The sequence below is a fragment of the Gouania willdenowi genome, chromosome 12, assembly GCF_900634775.1.
Source record: "Gouania willdenowi chromosome 12, fGouWil2.1, whole genome shotgun sequence".
Classification (NCBI taxonomy): Eukaryota; Metazoa; Chordata; class Actinopteri; order Blenniiformes; family Gobiesocidae; genus Gouania; species Gouania willdenowi.
In genome coordinates this window covers 7,191,712-7,211,466 of record NC_041055.1, presented here as the reverse complement: position 1 = coordinate 7,211,466, position 19,755 = coordinate 7,191,712, and the positions used below count along the sequence as shown (strand labels likewise).

At 37.6% G+C, this 19,755-nt stretch overlaps 1 protein-coding gene across 1 annotated transcript in view; it reads right to left on the bottom strand.

Moving 5' to 3' along the window:
• Window positions 1–2,468: 2,468 nt before the first annotated feature.
• LOC114473518 (rhotekin-like) overlaps window positions 2,469–19,755 on the bottom strand; it is a 28,691-nt gene continuing 11,404 nt past the window's right edge. The window contains exons 10-13 of the mRNA XM_028463192.1: window positions 17,033–17,195; window positions 7,083–7,181; window positions 5,838–5,925; window positions 2,469–2,499 (exon numbers count right to left, since the gene is read on the bottom strand). Of these exons, the coding sequence (XP_028318993.1) occupies window positions 2,493–2,499; window positions 5,838–5,925; window positions 7,083–7,181; window positions 17,033–17,195 (357 nt within the window). The 3' untranslated portion in view covers window positions 2,469–2,492. The remainder of the gene's footprint in view (window positions 2,500–5,837; window positions 5,926–7,082; window positions 7,182–17,032; window positions 17,196–19,755) is intronic.

Below are 19,755 nucleotides of genomic sequence, written 5' to 3'. Positions count from 1 at the left end.
ACCCCGGCAAAGCCCCCCCGAGACCCACCGCCACGCCCGACCGCACCATCTTGATGTGCTTTTACTCTATGCAGTGGCCCAGCCACCAACAGAGGGGCCAGGCCCCCACCGGAGAGGCCCAAATATGTGTACCAACCCACCACCCTGTTATGGTGCCTCTCCATTCCCCAATGGAGAGGCACTTCCCGATCCCCTGTGTGAATGTGTGTGTTTGGTGAATGTATGGGGTGTAATTAAAAGAAGGGGGATGGAGGGGAGCGGTGCTCCCCCTCCAGCCTCTGTGGATTTATGTGTATGTGGTGTAATAGGCCGGAGGGTGTAAATGATGATACACCCTCCGGGGGGTGACATGTTGAGATGCGATTAAAATTGGAGGGATTAGTAGGGCAACTAGAGGTGGGAGGGCCGCCCCCACGCCACTACATAGTAACACAGGTGGCGGGCCCCTCCACCCCCAGCCCCACCATCCAGCCCCCCAAGGGTTGGGTATTGGTGTGTGGTGCATTTAGTGAGTGAGCCAGACCAGCTGGGAGTGGGGTGAAGTGAACATGTAGGAGGCCTGTCCAGTGTGAGCCGGGCCCGTCCGCGTGGCGGGCCACGCGAGAGGGTAGATGGCGCAGACGGGCAAGTGGCACTGCGGGCCCCGGAACAGCACAGCCGGAGACCCCCCCCCACGGCACCCCCCAGACCGCGCCGGCCCCGCGGAGCACGGCGACACCCCCCACCCCCGGGTACAGCCAGGCACCAACAACATCCCCCGGCGCCCCAGGGGGCGACCCCCGCCGCCCGCCGGCCCGGAGCAACGCCACCCCGCCACCAAGGGGAGCGGCCGAGCAGGGGGGAGGCCCATGCCCGCACCAGGGCCAGCACAGGCCCACCCGGCGCCACGATACAACACTCTCCACCGGGAGGCGGCCCCGGCCCCCCCGACGAGAGAGGACGCCATCCACCGCCAAGCAGGGCCATCCCGCCAGCCACGGACCGGCAAGCCAGAGTACCGAAGCACCCCCAGCCCGGAACCGCCCCCCCACACCAACGGCGCCAATAGAGCCCCCCCCCCCCCCCACGGAGGCAATCCCCGACGACCCACACACCGGCACGAGACACCCCCCCGACGCCAGCACACCCCGAACAACAGCGGGCCCAAGGCCACCAGCCCCGCCCCGCCCAAGGCTGCGCAGCGCCGCCACGAGCCGCGGCCGGTCCCCGGGCAGATGGCCGGAGAGCACCTCCCCGGACACGTAGCCCAAGGATCCGCCCCCGGGGCACCCCCGCCCCGGAATCGCGCCCACGGCGCCCGGTGCACCCAGCCAGCAGACCAGCCAATCCCAACGCGGATCCACCGGGCCAGGAACCACGCGCCGCGCCCACGCGAACCACGCGATAAATGGTTTCTTTGACATTTTTTCTTTCTCCTGCGGGCCACAATAAATGTTCAAAAGTGCCGATATTTGACCCCCGGGCCTTGTGTTTGACATGTTCTCTACAATAAGTAGACATACATTCTCTTTCATGTACTAATGCTTTGCACTCAAACAGATTCCAAAGTCACAACCTAGATTTTTCTGGTTCAGTATAAATACGTTATAAATTGTGATTGCTAATTTGAGTTCTTGTTCAGGAGTTTGCAGAAATCAGGTGTTGAGAAAAGACTCGACGGGTGAGTTTTATCTTTTAGTGATTCCAAGTGTGGTGCAGAGAAAACAACATAATCAATGGCACTAAGTAAACAATGCACTAAAAGAAGGCAGTCCAGCAAAGTCAGGACAATGAGCTTCATGTCAGCGAGACTATTTCAGTTAATTCCAGGACGTGACTCAAGGTTTCTAAATGAAGATGTTTTCAGTCTACTGGAATGGATTTGTAATCTGAATAAACCTAGCACTGATAGAGGGACTTTAAAACAGGGCGAAGTACATGCATATATCGCTCAAAATGATGAAATGATGAATTTATTTTGTATTTTTATTTTTTCGGAGAACAAACATTTGTTGCTCTTGAGCTGTTTTAACATTTGGAAGGTTTTTAACAGGCAAGATCAACAAGGAATAAAAGAGTCAAACACCAGGTACAGTATAGTCTAAAACAGTGGTTCTCAACTGGTCTCACCCTGCGATCCAATTTTGCCACCGTCATTAAATCGCGACACACTTTTTTTTTTTTTTTTTTTTTTAAGAATTCAACCAACCAAAATTAATCTTATTAATCCATTTAATCTTTTTTTAAAAACATAAATCTATATATTTGCCCATGCAACAAGCATTTCACAACAGGCCTGTCAAAAGAAAAGTTTCTTTCAAAATAAAAGACAAGTCCAACCCAACATGAGAGACATTAAGTATGTATTTATTTTTGACAAGCTGTTCGCGACCCACAGGTTGAGAATAACTGGTCTAAAAAACCTCTGCAGAGTTTGAAGTACAACCATTTATCTCGTTCATGTCCAGCTTTGGGCCCCATGGACAGGTCTCCAGTGCACGTGAGGAGGATCATCAATAGCTGCAACAAGTGGAGAAAGAAAAGAAGAGTTTGTTGTTGAAAATGACCAAGAAAAGCTCATAGATGACAAAAAATGAGAGAACTAAGCATGTTCAGGCATCAACACTGAAGGAATGCTGCTGCCTTTGGAAGTTGCTGTGAAACCTTCTGCGTAACTTCAATATGAAAAGTGATAATCAATAAACTCTTTGCTTATGTCACCTGTGTCAAACTCAAGGCCTGAGGGCCAAATCCGGCCCTTTGGAGCATCCAATTTGGCACACAGGAAAAAGTGAAAATGACAGAGAAAACATGGATCACTGTGTAAATGTAACTCAACAATATTTGCAGGGGTTCACAGTTTTCCCGGTGCTTTTATCACATGATTGTGGTCATTTTTAATGTTAAACACTCAAAAAAAAACCTAAAAATTCTTACAAAATCCTTTAATTTTCCTCAAAATATGACATAATATTGCCCTTACATGAATAGAAATTGGTCACAAAATCTGAGAAATTTAAAGTGAAGATCATGCTGCTTTTTTTTTAATTTTTTTTTTTTTATATATTTTATTAAAACAATTAAATAAACAATATTTAAACCATGACATTATTTTTAAACTAAATAGATACAATAAAATATTATTTCAATACACTTAACATACATATTTATTATCCTTGGTGTCAAATTGAAAGACTTTTTTGCTTCATATTTCATGACTTTTCCTAAATTAATTGGTATAATTGATGAAGCATAAAATGATCATATTTTTTTCAATGTGCTGAACACACATTGCACGCATTGGTGTTCCTCTGGGGTCAATTTGACCCCAAGCTATTTTAGCTGCATAAAACCTGTCTGTGTGTGACCCACGTATGACCTTACGTCCACTGAGAGTTTGACCTGATGGTGGCGCTGCAGGAAAGGTCAAATCATCACCACAACCAAAAGGGTTCACACTCATGTGGTCAATAATGTTGTCAGTAAATTTGAGAAGAGTTGAATGAAAACTAATTCAAAATAAATTAATATTAATGTAAAATATTGGCCTGATGGTGGCGCTAGAGAACAGGTCATGGTTTTATTATTAAGGGGTTATTTATGGATTCAACAAAAAAATAAAGTGCCTGACACCAAAACTTGGTCAACAATCATTTTCTGGGTCAGATTGACCCCAAGGATAAAGTGTGTTAGTAATATTTGAGAATAATAGGAGGGTTAAAATGATGAAGAATTGATTATGTCAAAACATAACTTCATTGGTTAAATAATAATTTGATTAAGTGGCAAATGAAATAGAAAGTGTTTTATTTTAATACAATTATTTTTATTTCGATTTCGATCACGTAAAAAAAAAAAAAAACAACGACCTAAATCAAAGAGTTGAAATAAATAGATTATAAGATAATAAATTGATTCGGAATTATTGTCTCAACGTTTGAAACGTGACATTTGGCCTCTTCCAACATAAAAACACATCACAAGCAGTGATTCATCTGGTTCAAACGGAGGTGAAAAATGGCAAAACAGTAGCGTTTGTTTATCAACCCTATGTGGTCATGCATGAAGTACATAAACTTAGTATGTGTGACTCACTATTAGCACTCTGGGGGGGAAAGCACCGACAGAAAGTATTGAAAGGCGCACAATGCTTGTATTGTAAACCTTTGACACTAGTCATCTCCTTTGGTTGATACTCCCATATATCAACCATGGAGCTCCTCCAGCACAACCTGTTCTCCACTGTGAGGAATGCTTTGACCAAACGCTGGCCTTACTCTGTAAACAGGCCGTCACGCCTCTGATGGCTTTGGACAATCTCGTGCATTATGCTCAGCCTCAAACTTGTAACTTCTGTTTACTGGCTTTGGTAAGAAGTCAAATTATCAGTCAAGTCCCCGTGACAAACAGCTCAGCACTGAATAAGAGGACCATTATGCACCAGATATTCATCTTATTCAGCTCTGATGTCACACATGGAGGAATGCTGGTGCTGAGGGTTGAACATGATCTTTGTCGATCAGTGAAAAATCCCATGAAAATAAATGGTGTGACTTGACGTGTTATTGGCAGTTGTGTACCGTGTTATTACAGTTGCAATGAAGCTTATGTTTCATAGTTGGGAAGAAAAAAAAGCAGAAAAAAGGCGAGGCTCAATACTTTGAAAGAACATGTGAGATCTGCTGATATATTCTGATAGATTCAACAGTGATATGCAATCATACACAAAGAGCATTCAGATATCTTTTGAAATAAGTACATATTATTTAGGCAGTTTAGTCCTTTCCAAAAACTAACATGGTCAGCCCAAATATACAGTAGTGTGAGGGGTTTATATTGAAGTTTGACTTAATTTGTCACACATACAGGAAATATATAGCTAAATATTTGTGTGCTCAGCAGTTTTTATACATTGCACACACTGGGCCTCCAATAGAAAGCACAGAATTGACTTCCTGAAACAAAAATGGCCAATATCTTCAGCATTATAAGCTTTTAAAATTATTTTTTTTATGATCAAACTCAAACAAAAATTGCAATATGACGTGGAATATACCTTTACATCAAGTTTTGGGAGAATATCATTATAGTAATAGCATTTCAACAACATTTTTCACCCTAAAAACAGGAGTTATTTAGCAAACCTACATTTTTATTTCTACTGTAATGTGTGCATTTGTATTTATTCCTTATTTAATTAACAGTCTTTCACTTATGTATGTTTTCTTTTTCCTTTCTTTTCTTTGTTTAGTGTTTATTCTTTTCACTTACAATATTTTTGAACTATCCCTGGGATAAATAAAGTATTTATGATTCGGATGCATATCTCAAGTGTATCTTAAGTGTAATCTCAAATGTAGCAAATCTTGCACAAAATCCCATACGACGTAATCTCGCGTGACTTCATTGTGTGCTTTTTGTGCACGACGGCAACATTAAAATATGAACAAAGTTAACTCAATTAAATGTATTAAGCATGTTTGGCATGATTTCAGGAAGTTTCATAGCAAGTTTTGACGTATCGCGAAAGTTGGTGAAAAAAAAACGAAACGAAAATGGGAAAAATGGCAGAAATTACATGTAAATTGTTAGGGGAAATTATAAAATGGAAAACTAGAGGAAGTGGAGGAGAACTTTTATAAGGGTGATAAAAATGAAATTCAAAGAAAGTTGGGAGCAAATGGAAAACACTGCCTTGGAATCAATATGCCTACGTCATGAAAATTTCTGCCTCCCCATTGGTAAAAATTCAAGGAATAAAATTTAACATTTACATAAAAAAAAAAAAAGAAAAATATATATATTAAACTATATATTAAGTTTAATAGCATATTTGTAACCGAGAAACAAAAACCTACCTTTCTCTGTAGTATGAGGAGAGCAAAGAGCGGATCTCGATAGAAACATCCGGAACCAGTGAACCCTTTTGCGGCGAGGCAGGTGTCACTGCAAGAGAAAATTCACACATATTGTTCTTGAAAACACTGTGCTAATGTTGCTTTTATGGAGAATCAGGTTTTCCTTTTATGAAAACAGCGTTTCTAGTGTTCATCAACAGCAACTTTTACCACAGCGAGGGCCAAAATATTTGTTTGTCCGATCCAAGTATCACATTATGTACGCTCAGGTCACCATTTTGAATGATGACCAATCACAACAATGGTTTTGACATATATGTAGTCTTTTAATAGGTTTATTCTTTTTTTTTGGGTCATTTTGTGTTTTTGTTCTTGTTCTGTGTGTATTTTTGTTGTATTCCTTTGTTTTTGTGTAATTTTGCCGTCCTTTTCTATGTGTTTGGAGTTCAGTTTTGTGCTGTTTTCTGTCCTGTAGTGTGTTGTTCCGTCTTTTTGTTGTCATTTTATCTTTTATTAAGTGTGTTTTTGGAGTCATTTTCTATGTTTCTATGTAATTTTATGTGTTTGTGAATTTTCACTCATTTCGTATGTCTTGTGTCCTTTATTTTGTGTATTTGCATTGTCATTTTGCAAAGTTTTGGAACCAGTGTGTATCTTTGTTTTCAGGCTCACACAACGTTAGACCCACGTTCTCTACAGTATCCGAACTATGACCCTGTCCCTCCTTTGGACTACAGTACAGTGTCAGTGTGTCTGTCATACATTTTCATCCACAAGCCTCTTTTTTCTTCGAGTACCAGAGAAATAACGTGTCCCTTCCTGACTGCAGCGTCTGGCTTTGTTTATTGTGTCGCAAATAATTTATCTGTTTGGTTCCTCATATTTAACAAAACCCGTTTGTCTACTTCTAACTCCAGTGTTCTGTAAATCAAGATAAAGTCTGTACAGGGAATATTGTTGGAATTATTGACAAATGTTAGGTGACTGACGACTAAGATGTTGTGAAACAACTTGTTTTATTTTACTTGTATGTTACAAATACCTTACATCTTGATTTCCACAGAATATACGACACTCGACTGTACATTTGTTCGCTCATACTACTACTAGGTAAATACAGATTTGTCATGGTGTATGTGTTTGAAACAGCAACTGAATATTAGTCCTTAGGGTTGACGTTTGGTGTGAACTAAAGTGTTTACAACATTTCCAAAACTGCATTCATCATCTATTAAATATGACTACCTATTTCATGGAACAGGGATCCCTGCTTCACTGTGGACGACTTCCTCGGAACGGGCACTTCAATCTTCATGAGGTAATCGCAACACTGTTTCCACTCTCCTGCAACAAAAACTGCAGCAGTGAGTGAGTGAGGTGAAAGATTCTTTGTGAGCAGTTGTCACGTAATGAGATGAATCAATCATGCTGTCAAAATGCTACTGAACGGGCTGAAAGCTCGTTAAAACATATGAGCTTTGAATCCATTGTATCGCTAATATTTACTAATTATTTGTAGTTGTCTTGTTTTCAGCAGCCACTTTCTTAAGTATGGTAACATTTTTTTTATCGCGAGAGTGAACCTGGACAAGCCCCCGATGACCTCTGTCCTTATAACAAGTATAACTCAAGTAAAGTGCATGATTTTTAAACATCTGGTAAAATCCTCAAGGGGACATTTTGTTCATACACCAGTCAGTTCTGTTGGTTAAAAAGCCACTAGTTTAGATATAAAAACCCTTAAAGCTGATATCTGGAGTTTCTGAGAACTCTATGTTTGTGTATGATTCTTTGTCAATCAAAGTGAACGCTGAACTGTGCACGAAAACAAGGACGCTCGTCACAACAGCAAACGGGTAAATATGATTTTGGCTCTTACCTGATCCATAAACCTATATCAATGTGACGCAATGCAACGTTGCATGTGCAGAAAAGTAGAGGCGTGGCATCTGGTAAATTGCGGAGGCAGGGGAGGTAGTGCAGCGGTTGAGGGAGGGACATCGAGACGTTTCTCAGAAACTTCGGATAGTAGCTTTAAAGAGAAACTAAACCCAGAGGTTTTGACTGACATGCATCTAGGACGGAATTCAAATAAATGCCTGGAATATGGGTGTGGCTCCAGGAGCAGTTAAGATACTCCCAGTCTATGCTGTAAACTGATCCAAAGAACAATCTATGCTAGGCTAACTAGCTACTCAATACTCACTATACCTCTCTATTCACAATTCTCTCAATCAAACCTACTCACCACAGATTGTAGAGTCCGCAGGTGAGAGTTTTTATAAGAGGGGCGGGGCCAACAGTGGTGGGTTCTCACCCAATAGAAAAATGTAATTGTAGTAGCCACATTTTTACAATAAAATACACCAAATTTAAATATTTTGATCAACCCAAGATTTAGAGAAGAATCAACCAACAGCACTACTTCATATCTAAATACACATGTTTTAGCAGAAAAAAGGGGGTTTTGAGGTTCAGTTACTCTGTAAACCAGAGTTGAACTTAAATCTTAAAGAGTAAGTAAATGCCCAAACCACTTTTTCTGCTGAAAACAAATGTATTTGGGTATTAAGTAGAGCTGTTGATCGATCCTGGTTCAACTCTCAACATTTTAGTCAAAGTATTTCAATTAGGCATATTTTGCTGTAAAAATGTAAGTTACTGCCCTCTATGGGTTGAAACCAGGCTATCAGATTTTTGCTATTGGCTGAATTCTGTGATGTCATTGGACCATCTTCTGTCACAAAAAAGTACTGTTGGCTCCGCCCCTTCTATGGCAAGTCGATTGGAATGAGAGCATTGTGAATAGAGAGGTATAGTGAGCATTGAGTATGTAGTAAACATAGCATAGATTGTTCCTTTACAGATTTTATAGCATAGACTGGGTGTGTCTTAACTGCTCCAGGAGCCCCGCCCATATTCAAGGCATTTTTTTTAAACTTCGCCCTAGTGGCAGGTCAGCTAAACCAGGCATACAGTTACAGTTTAAAAGTTCTGTGTTTCTTTGTGGTGGTGCCCAGAGCTGAAAAGGCACATTGTGTAATTGTCCAAATATGAATTTTGAAAAAACCTATGCCGTGGCCACTATGTATTTATAGCAGATTAAAGACACTGGGTTAGAAGCACGTCAATGCAGCTAATTTACCTTCTCTTCTAGCGCGTCTGATACACAACACAGTTTTATGTACGTAGTTTAATTGAAGCAAGATGACGCAGATATTTGCAAGCAATATTCATCATCGTACATTGCGATCATTTGGCTACACAATGACACAGGCAGAACGACTGGCAATATTAGCCCCGGGGTTAGTTGATGTATAATGTAGTAACAGACACACCCAGTGTGCAACAACAGATAGGAATAAAGAAAAACAAAATAATGAGAGAATGCCATTTATCAACAGTGATGAGAAAAGAACAAGTTTGGCAGGAACGAACAAATCTGCCTCCGTTTGAAGTCTTTAAAATGATACATGACCCATCACATGAATGCACTTTAGATCAGGGTGTTTTAAAACTCATTTTAATTCAGGGGCCAAATACGGACCGGTTTGACCTCAAGTGGGCCACAGATTTTTGGTGGGAATGTGACCTGGTTTAATCCGTGTACCCTACGTTCTTTGGTTATTCCGTTTTAAAATAAAATCAAAATAACAAATAAAGAGTGTGGTTATTTTGTTTTACTGATTTAAAAACAAAATAGAAATACAGAAAAACAAAAAAACAGAAAAGCAGCGTTTTTTCAGGTTTTTTTTTCTAACTTGTTCTGTTTGTGAGATATTTGGATATTCACAGGGAAATTAGAAAGAGAACTGAAGTCCACTACACCAGGTCCTGGACCAGGTCTCCACACATACAGTAATAGCACTGTTTAGGATTTAATTCAGCAGTTTTCTGGTTCTGCTCCTGTTTTCATTCAGTCTGTGGATGTTTTAGATCGTAAAAAGCTCCTCACGTTTATGTTTTGTTTTGCGGTGTTACGGTCCAAATAGTATCCAAATAAACTGGTGACTGCTTATCAACTGTGAGGCTGGTGTGAGGAACAATAGATGTTAAAACCTCTACCATTTGACACTTTTGCAAAAACAATTACAGTTTTTTTGAGGGCAGTAAAAATGTCATTTTGCACATTATAAATACCGCTAACAGCAGTGTGGTGAGATTAAAACACGAAGCTCTCGTCCTAGTTTCCCCGTAAATATCCGCCAAACAAAACCAGATTTCATTTTAAAACAGAAAAACGTTGCTCGTTTCGTTTTTGGTTTTTCCGTTTTCGTGTTTCTGGTTCTAAATAAATAAAACAAAAAAAAAAAAACTAAAAAAACTGTCCGTTTTTTTATCTTTTAATTTGGTTTTGAAATGAAATCACCAAAGAATGAAGGGTACACGAATTTGGTTTGCACTTCCACATATAAATTATATATAAATGATAAAGTATGTGATTATATCCGTCCCTGCAGGACCTTCACTTAAATTACCCAGATTTTGGGATTTTGGGGAAATTGTGTGGAATAGATTGAGGAAAATTTGCCAGATTTCGGAAAAAGTCCTTTTAACAATTTCCGGTAAAAAAAATGACTGCCGTCATCTCATATAAGAACTGGAATACTTAGCTCTGCAAATATTGTGGATTTTAATTGAATTTTTGTATTTGAAGGGGCTGAGAATTTGTTAGTAATTTACAAAATGTTTCATGTTTTTTCTTCCATTTTTATTCTCTTGAGCAGGCCGTATTTGATGCTCTAAAGGGCCAGATTTGGCCCCCGGGCCTTGAGTTTGACACGTGCTTCAGATGATTGGTGCAAAGATGAATAATGTCTTTGGAGTCATGTCAACTTGTAGCGATCAAACACACAGAATAACCCTTTCTATCTTTGAATACTCATCCCACTGACTAATACCTAATGTTGGGGTCACTTCAGTGTACAACTTGATTGCAAGTTTAGAAGTACATGTTTTTGTGTATTTACAACCTGTTCAGAGGCGTTGCTGAGTAAGTTGGCATACGCTGTAGCCATAATAGAAGATAGTTAGGAATTAGTGTCATTTAGCAATGCAACACACCTGTATTTCTAAATGCATTCATGTCCCTTATTATTGTTATTATGTCAGACGACAAGAGTAACCACAAGTAGAAAATGTGAGTCATTTGAAAATAGTATCGGAAACACCCTACATTACATATATTCTAAAGGCTGCATGTTGAAAGCATTTAAGGTGAGAATCAAAGGAACATTTCCTGCAGAACCGGCTGTGTGAATCATTTTAGCTGAACTAATGTGCTCACGTAATAAATTGCAATTTTTGAGTGTAATAAAGTAGGACTAAAGGCTCAGTTTTTAAATATTTTACTCCAACTCTAAAATGATATTTAATAATAGCAGCAAATACAGAACAGTGTTGTTGAAGTTATGGGAAAGAATCTGAAGAATTGCTGAAAAGTTTTACATGAATAAATTAAAAGTCGAATTGTTACTTTAAGTGAAAGTACGACAAAGTTAGGAAAAGTCTTGGAAGGAAAACATCGATATTTTCGTTACCGGTTCAAATGGAATAAACTTCAGTAGACCTTGAATAAAACATGTCACAGTCGGATGAAGATTAAAACTCACTCATGATGTACATATTTTCACATTTTACATATATATACTATGAAATGTGAAATGACGGTTTAATTAACTGAAATAAGAAAAGACAAAACTTTCATTGTTTTATAGATTTTTGGAACACAAATGATAATATCTATTTAATAAACACAAACACCAATGCAGTGTTTATGTCTTTCTTTAGGTTTTCTTCTAATATTGTGTATTTTATTAATACGGACAACACAAGAATGTGTGATGGAGCTACTGTATTTCTGACATGTATGAAGTTGTTATTGTGAGCTTTTGCTGTACATCGGAGCAGCCACAGCTGGCAGTAGGCTGTACTGTTTACATACAAAATGCTGGACTTACTGGGGGACGATTAAATACAACAGCCCTGACATCATTACTGGCATCAGAGTTAGCATAATAGCAATAGCAATAGTCTCTCATCTTCTCTTCCTGGCTGCTCTACAATAACTTTTGAGGAAAATGTAATGTATTATAATTAGGGATGTAACGATTAATCGTAGGGCAGTTTAAAATCGATTCATAGGTATCACGATTGATATCGATTTTCTGAAAATTGAATCGCAGTACTTTTTTTAACCACAAGTGTAGGCGGCGGGCGGAGTCTGCTAATACTTTCTTTCTGGTCGTCTTCTACTCTTAAATATGTTAATAAATGATTATTTACCCCTATAGCACCAAAAGAATATCTGTAATATTACTTGAATATCTGTAAAAGTCACGTTTTTCTATTAGCTCTGTCTGCTAGCATAGCTTCTCTTCTTCACTGCAAGATATCTGCAGGCCAACCGACCACTGGGTTACCAGCGCCCTCTGCTGGTTCAAACAAATATGACATAAATCAGTGCAATCAAGGTTTTTTTTTTTTAAACGCCAATTGTTAAGGCACAAAATACATTTTCAGTTGCACTTTTAAAAGAAAAAGAACTATTATGCAGTTTTGCATTGTTTATTATAGAACCAGAATTTAAATTAATAGGTTTCATTTTCATTTGTATTATTCCTTTATTTATTTCATTCAAGATTTATTTTTAGTTAAATTGCATTGTTTTGAATAGTTTATCAAGGAATTCTTTTGACAATGAAAAATAAAAGGAAAATAATACAGTATTTTCTAGTTTTTTCCCAAAAAAAAAACATTTGTCTGCAGTCCCATTTTGTAAAATAAATCGTGAGAAAATAGTATTGTGAACCCAGTATCGTGAATCGAATCGTATCGGGAGTTGAGTGAATCGTTACAGCCCTAATTATAATATAATGTATCTTGCATTATATATATTTTTATATAGCTTGTAGTTCAAAACAATTCCTTAGAGAAACTGCCTGCACTGCTCGACCGAGATGCTAACTCCATGAGCCTTTTAATGAGTCTGATGAAGTTGATCTTGAACGCTGTCGTCCACCCACACTTCGAGCAAACACTCGACTTCTTCATCTGACCAACAAGCACCCTTGATCCTTGTGTGTGTGTTTCAATCAGTGTGTGTAGAATTACGATTTGCAAAAGAACATGTCCGCGCAATCCAATCTGTGTGTCTGCATTGACTGGCTGTCTCTGTACATGTGACTTTTGGAACACATTTGGCGAATATGATGTGTAACTTTTTGAAACTTGTAACTCGTGCAGTAGCGCTAGAAATCACCGGTCGTCGCTGGTACCAAATTGATGGACCAACCAATGTGAAGCCAACTTCATAAGACACTTTCTTCTAAAAATTTATTTAAAAAAAATGGAGAACCCAACAATCATTTTGATATATGACATGTATGGTTAAATATTTGTTATATAAGAGTAAATAAAGACAGCATATATTAGAGAAAATGTGGAGAAAAGCGCTGCAAAAACCTAAAGAAAGAGAAAAACACTCCATTGGAATCAACAACTTGGCGGCACATTTTGCCAAACATGGCTGCTCCCCATGGATTGTATTTTAAGGTAAAAAGTCTTTTTTTTTAAAAAATTTGATAATTGATAGACCGGAGACCCGGTACTCTGCCTGCCTCGCCGCGTCGGTGGCGCTCCCTCCCACTCCCTGGCCTTGCCGCCGGACGAGTGACCCGTCTCGGTGGCGACTCAAGCCCAGCCCGCTTTGCACCCTAGCCCGACCGACCCAGCCCTTAGAGCCAATCCTTATTCCAAAGTTACAGGTCATCTGCTGTCGGCATACACAATCAAAAGACAAGGGAGGCTGACCCAACTGAATGTTTGTTGATTTTTGCGACAGCGCTGTGATTCTAGGGGCGCTTGATGTGAAAGTTACAGGTCTCGCGCCTCTAGTGGCCAAACGTTACACGGTGTGCCTTTAAGTAGCATCCAGCTCACTCCTAAATAGCCTTCATAAAATAGGCGTATACGTTTTAAAAAAAAAAACTAATATTTAATTCTTATTTAAGTGGATTCATTTTAAAGTTGTTTGGCTGCACAAAGGGAGTTTCTCCTATGATTCCTAACCCTGTAATCTGAATAAAAAACTAGCATTAACACTAAATACGGGAACACCACTGCTGTTTTTAATCTCGTTCTCGTTCTCTGCCTAAAAAGAGTTAAAAGCCACAGATCGTTTTCACGTCAAAGGAGAAACAAAGTAAATATTCTATAATAATACATAACTTTTATATAGCGCTTTTCAAGGAACCCAAAGATGCTTTACAAATTGAAACTGACAAACAAAGAATGCTATTGTAGGTTGTAGGCAAGCTGAAACAGGTTTTTGTCGGTGGTCAGTGAGTCCAGGTTTCTGATTTGATATCACAAATAAATAAAAAGTAACAATGGACTATCTGTAATTGCACATTAATAAACAGATAGAGATTAGGGACGTTGCTATCTTGATGACTACACTGATGTTTCTTTATCGACTAGTGACAAGTCCATCAAACAAGATTTTTCTAGAACAGCTTTAAACACAAAAATAATCTACACGGTCAAAACATTGTCTTTAAAACTTTAAACTAGTGTGATGTTCACACTGTGAGAGACAAGCAACTGAACTCTGCTGAACATCAAAGTATCTCCTCAGGATGAATCAAAGGAAGAAAATCACACTGAAAACAAACCAATGAGCTCTGGAATCAATATGTGCCATTTTCAAGCATTGTTTTAGTTTTAAGCATACACATATTTGGACAATAAACATGATATGTCACTAAATACAAAATAAAAACTTTGATTACGTCATCATACAAACCCTCACCCCTCATTTCTCTCAGAAATACATGAATTACTTACATTGCTCTGCCCTATGTCAACAAACATTTTAATTGTTGGTGATGTGAATATTCAGGTTGACAACCCTTCCCGCCATCTTGCCAAAGACTTGCAAATGCAAATTGCTGAATGTGCTGTGAAACCTCTGTGTATTTGTGAGAGAAATCTGTGCGGTGAATTTTGAGACTGCCTTGACGTCGCGGGTCAACAAACGTCACCATTGGCTGATAAAACTGATAGACAGATTCATCAGCCAATCAGGTGTGTTTGCTTTCAGCCAATCATATAGCTTCTTACATATTCTCCACACTCTTGTTTTAACACTGCGTATGCGCACACATATCAGTAGCTCTGCAATTGGTTTAAAAGTGTAAATGCACATTCAGCAATTTGCGTCATCTGTGGATTTATATTACAAGTGTGCCTCAAAATAATATTTGTGAAGTAGAGCTTGTGCATTTCAAGATTTATGTTACAAGTTTGCATAAAATATATATTTGCGAAAGAGATCGTGTGCATTTGTGAATTTGAAATATTACTTAGAAACAAAGCATGTGCATTCGTGAAAAACCCTGCAAGAGTTCATTCACTATAATACTGTTCTGATTCCATACTAGAATAGCCTGAGCTCAGAGGAGTGCAGAGTCTGGACTCATTTAAAGCTGAACTAAAAACATATTTATTTAGGAAAGCTTTTAAGTGTTTTATTGTGTTTTTAAATGTAGCACTTTGAGATTCCTTGGAATGAAAAGTGCATTATAAATTAAATGTATTATTATTTTTTATTATTATCATTATAGAGCAGCCATGGAATCAATAGCAGGTAGTAAAACATCACATTTAAAACACCTGCAATTAAATACACCTTTTCAACCACGCAAGGGCGGACACACACAGCGACACTCACACAGACAAGCCACACCCACACAACAAACCTCCACCTTCCACTGCTTATGACTGACGCAAATAGGTTTTTTTTTCAGATTTACATTGGGGCTTCTAGGAAAAGCATTGCGTTGCCATGTTGGGAGTGAATAAACCCACAAAACTGAGAAGTAACTCAGTGTAAACTTCGTGTAATCCATTGATTTTTAACAATGTACCTGTAATCCGATTACCAACCATTTAAACTAACTGTAACGGATTATAGTTACTCATATTTTGTAATCTGATTACGTACCGCCGTCACATGTAATCAGTTACTCCCCAACATATATATATATATATATATATATATATATATATATATATATATGTAATATATACATATATATATATTAGGGATGTAACGATTCACTCAACTCCCGATACGATTCTCTCACGATTTATTTTACAAAATGGGACTGTAGACAAATTATGACTGAAAAATATTCCATTATTTTTAAATACTGTACTATTTTATTTTTATTTTTCATTGTCAAAAGAATCCCTTGATAAACTATTCAAAACAATGCAATTTAACTAAAAATAAATCTTGAATGAAATAAATAAAGGAATAATACAAATGAAGAAGAAACCTATTAATTTAAATTCTGGTTCTATAGTAAACAATGCAAAACTGCATAATAGTTCTTTTTCTTTTTAAAAGTACAACTGAAAATGTATTTTGTGCCTTAACAATTGGACTTTAAAATAAAACCAGTCTGCACACATTTGTTTGGACCAGCAGAGGGCGGCGGTAACCCAGTGGTCGGTTGGCATGCAGCTTTTCCAGCAGTGAAGAAGAGATGCTATGTGCTAGCAGACAGAGCTAATAGAAAAACGTGACTTTTACAGATATTCACGTAATTATACAGATATTCTTCCGGTGCTAAAGGGGTAAGGAATCATTTATGAACATGTTTAAGAGTAGAAGGTGGCCAGAAAGAAAGTAGTAGCAGATTCTGCCCGCCGCCTCAGCATTTGGACAAGAGGATAAATATATGCTGTTTAAAAAAAGTACTGCGATTCAATTTTCAGAAAATCAATGTGAAACGTGATAACTATGAATCGATTTTTAACTGTCTTACGATTAATCGTTACATCCCTAATATATATATATATATATATATATATATATATATATATATATATATATATATATATATATGTACACATACACAAGTATAAATGAAATAAAAATGATATTGTATATTCATAAGACTTAAGTGAGCTGTGAGCTTGTGAACACATATTGAAAAGGTTAGTCATTGTTACGCCACGTGTTTCTACTCTGCTTGTATAAACGTATTGGTATTTCCAGTGGAAATATGAAACCTGAACCTATACACACTCGAGGAACTCACAACTCTGCTTTCAGCCTGATGAAATTGTGGTAATGTGGCATTTTTTAACATGTGGAAGCACATTATATAATACCTATCACTCACTCATGTTATAAGCATGTTGCTGCAGGGCCTCCTTCCAGCGCTGTGAATCTTCATGTGAATACGTCGAGAGCAGATGGGTCACATTCTGTCCTTGATGCTGTGTACGGATGTGAACACAATGATAACGAGCTGGATCTGCCATGGATACATCAACTACGGTATCCTGTAATACACAAATGTTTGATTATTTATTTTATTAGAGCATTTATTGCTTAAAGACACACAGAAAATGAGCCACAGGTTCTTTTTTCTATTAGTAAATTATTAAAAAGGATAATTAATGTTCATCTGTATCATTTTCTTCCTTTATGTTGTCAATTTGTGTGTTTTTGGGGTCACTTTCTGTATTTTGGTTGTTGTTTTCAGTATTTTCTTGTCGTTTTGTGTAATTTTGTTGCCAGTTCGTGTCTTTGGAGCTATTCTTTAATGTGTTGTTTTTTGTGTTTTGGTCATAATTTTGTTTAAGTCGTTGTGTCGGTCTTTGTTGTCATTTTGTGTATTTTGAGATTTTTTTTTGTGTGTTTCTGAGTCTTTTCCACATTTTGCTTTTGATTTGTATTATGGTATTTTGTCTTATTATGTTGGTTTTATATTCCTTCCAACTTCTTGTAAGACAATTTTTGGGGATTTGTATTGGGGGCCCAACAAAATTAGACAAAGGACCACATGTGTCCCCCAGGCCACCAGTTGCCTATATCTGCTGTACATGGTATTGACATTATTAGAGTAAGGGAAACTACGTCTTTGGGTGTTGAGCTGGATGAGACTGTGTTGGAAATCACAAATAAATTATACAAAGGTAATTTTTCTTATTTTTTTAAATTGCTGTTACACAAGATAAAGTAATCATTAAATAACAAAGCATTGTAGATTTCATACAACATTATGATTGGTCGATGTCTGACCTACTGTGTTGAAGTTTGAAGAAATTCTTGTAAAACATAAACTTTGTCAATTTTCAAAAAAAAAAGAGCCATAAGAATAATCAGTAGTAAACAATATAGAGATCCAACAAACCCATTATTCCTTTAGTTAAAATTGTTGAAATTTGGAAAAAATAGTAGAAGATTACAGTATTCTGCAAATCATGTTTAAAGTTTAATATTGAATTAATATTCAGAAAATATTTGAAAAAAGAGAAAGCGAGTATAACTTTTAAAAGGAAAAAAAAAAAAAAAATCAGGACAAAACTGATGGAACGTATTTCTGTGAAAGGAATCAGTTTATGGAACAATCTGAACATGGCAACCAAACAATCAAAATTGTATTTGAATTTGATTTTGAAAATTGAATTTAAAATATTGTTAAAGTCAGTGTGTTATTGAAATATGTTAAGAGTGACTGTCATTAAAAGTATTAAAAAAAAAAAAATGTTTTCTTTTTAAGGGTATTAAGTTACTGTTTTGATGCATTGGCATCCTCACTATTATAATCGTTAAACTTTATTATTGTGGGAATGCGAAGCAATAATATAGCCCATTCTCCAATCTACAATTATCAGTAATTTGTAGAGGTTGCACTCTGACAAAATAAATTTATATGAATTTTTTTAATTAACACCATTTTACATTAATAATGCAAATCTAATGCAATGCAAAGCACATGCATCCTCACTTGCATTTTCTTCAGGAAATGCAAATATTTTCGTTATTTTTTATTATTATTGTCGCTTATTGTATTGTTGTGGTTTTGTATGTTGTGTAACTTGACTTCAAAGTGGGGCAGATTATGTAAGATTATTTTTGTTTCTGCTCCCTTCCATTCAACATTTTGGAACATTTGTGTTTATATTAAATTGTTTAGTTTTGATTCAATGAATGAAATGCATTTCTAGAAAAGAAAATACAAAACAATCAACACTTTTCATTGCCTCCAAAATACAGGTCACGGCAATTCTGTTAACACCAAATACAGACAAGATTATCAACTGTCTCTTCTTTCGTCAGTCAGTTGAGGCATTCTCGAAATTCTTGTTTCCGGGTCGATTCGCCAAAAAGCCCCACATTACACACTGCATGTATTCATGTGTTGTCTTTCATTCCTGCATGAGCATTCCTCACCTCCAATCAGTTGGATTGTCTGTCTCAGTGAAAAGTGCCATTGTTTCTCAATACGCGGTACAAAATAAGGTGTTGACTGATATTGACACATTCTCTCAACCTCCTGTCACGTTTAATCTCTACTGTGTCTGTTGTTTAAGAACAACAGGTATACAGGTCAATATGTATGCTTTGGGGCTATACAGCAACCTACATGTGTCACATGCTTTATAGATCGAGATCTCAGAGTGCGTGAAGACAACACAAAAACATGGACGCAAAGTTTGAGATTCTTTAAGATTCTTGCCGGGGGGGGTCAAAAGAAAAAAGAGAATTAAATATATAGGCCGTCTCGCGATTCGCACCAACCACAATGATTAGTAACATAAATGATAATGTTGACTACAAAAATTTGTCTCGACGCATCGTTTAATGTTGTAAATTCATGATAAGCTTTCTGCTTCATTTTTGCTGCAGTACCATACATGAACTGCTGGGTGCAATGTTGCTTCAATATTTACATTGTGAAGAAGAATTGGGCAACAGAAGAAGAACCAACCTAAAGACAGAAGGACGATGTTCACATGACTCGAGCTCCAAAAAATAATTTGTATTTTTAAAAGAAAAACAAATTAATTCATATATATTTGAACAGTCACTGTGTTTTATGGCACTTAAAATATT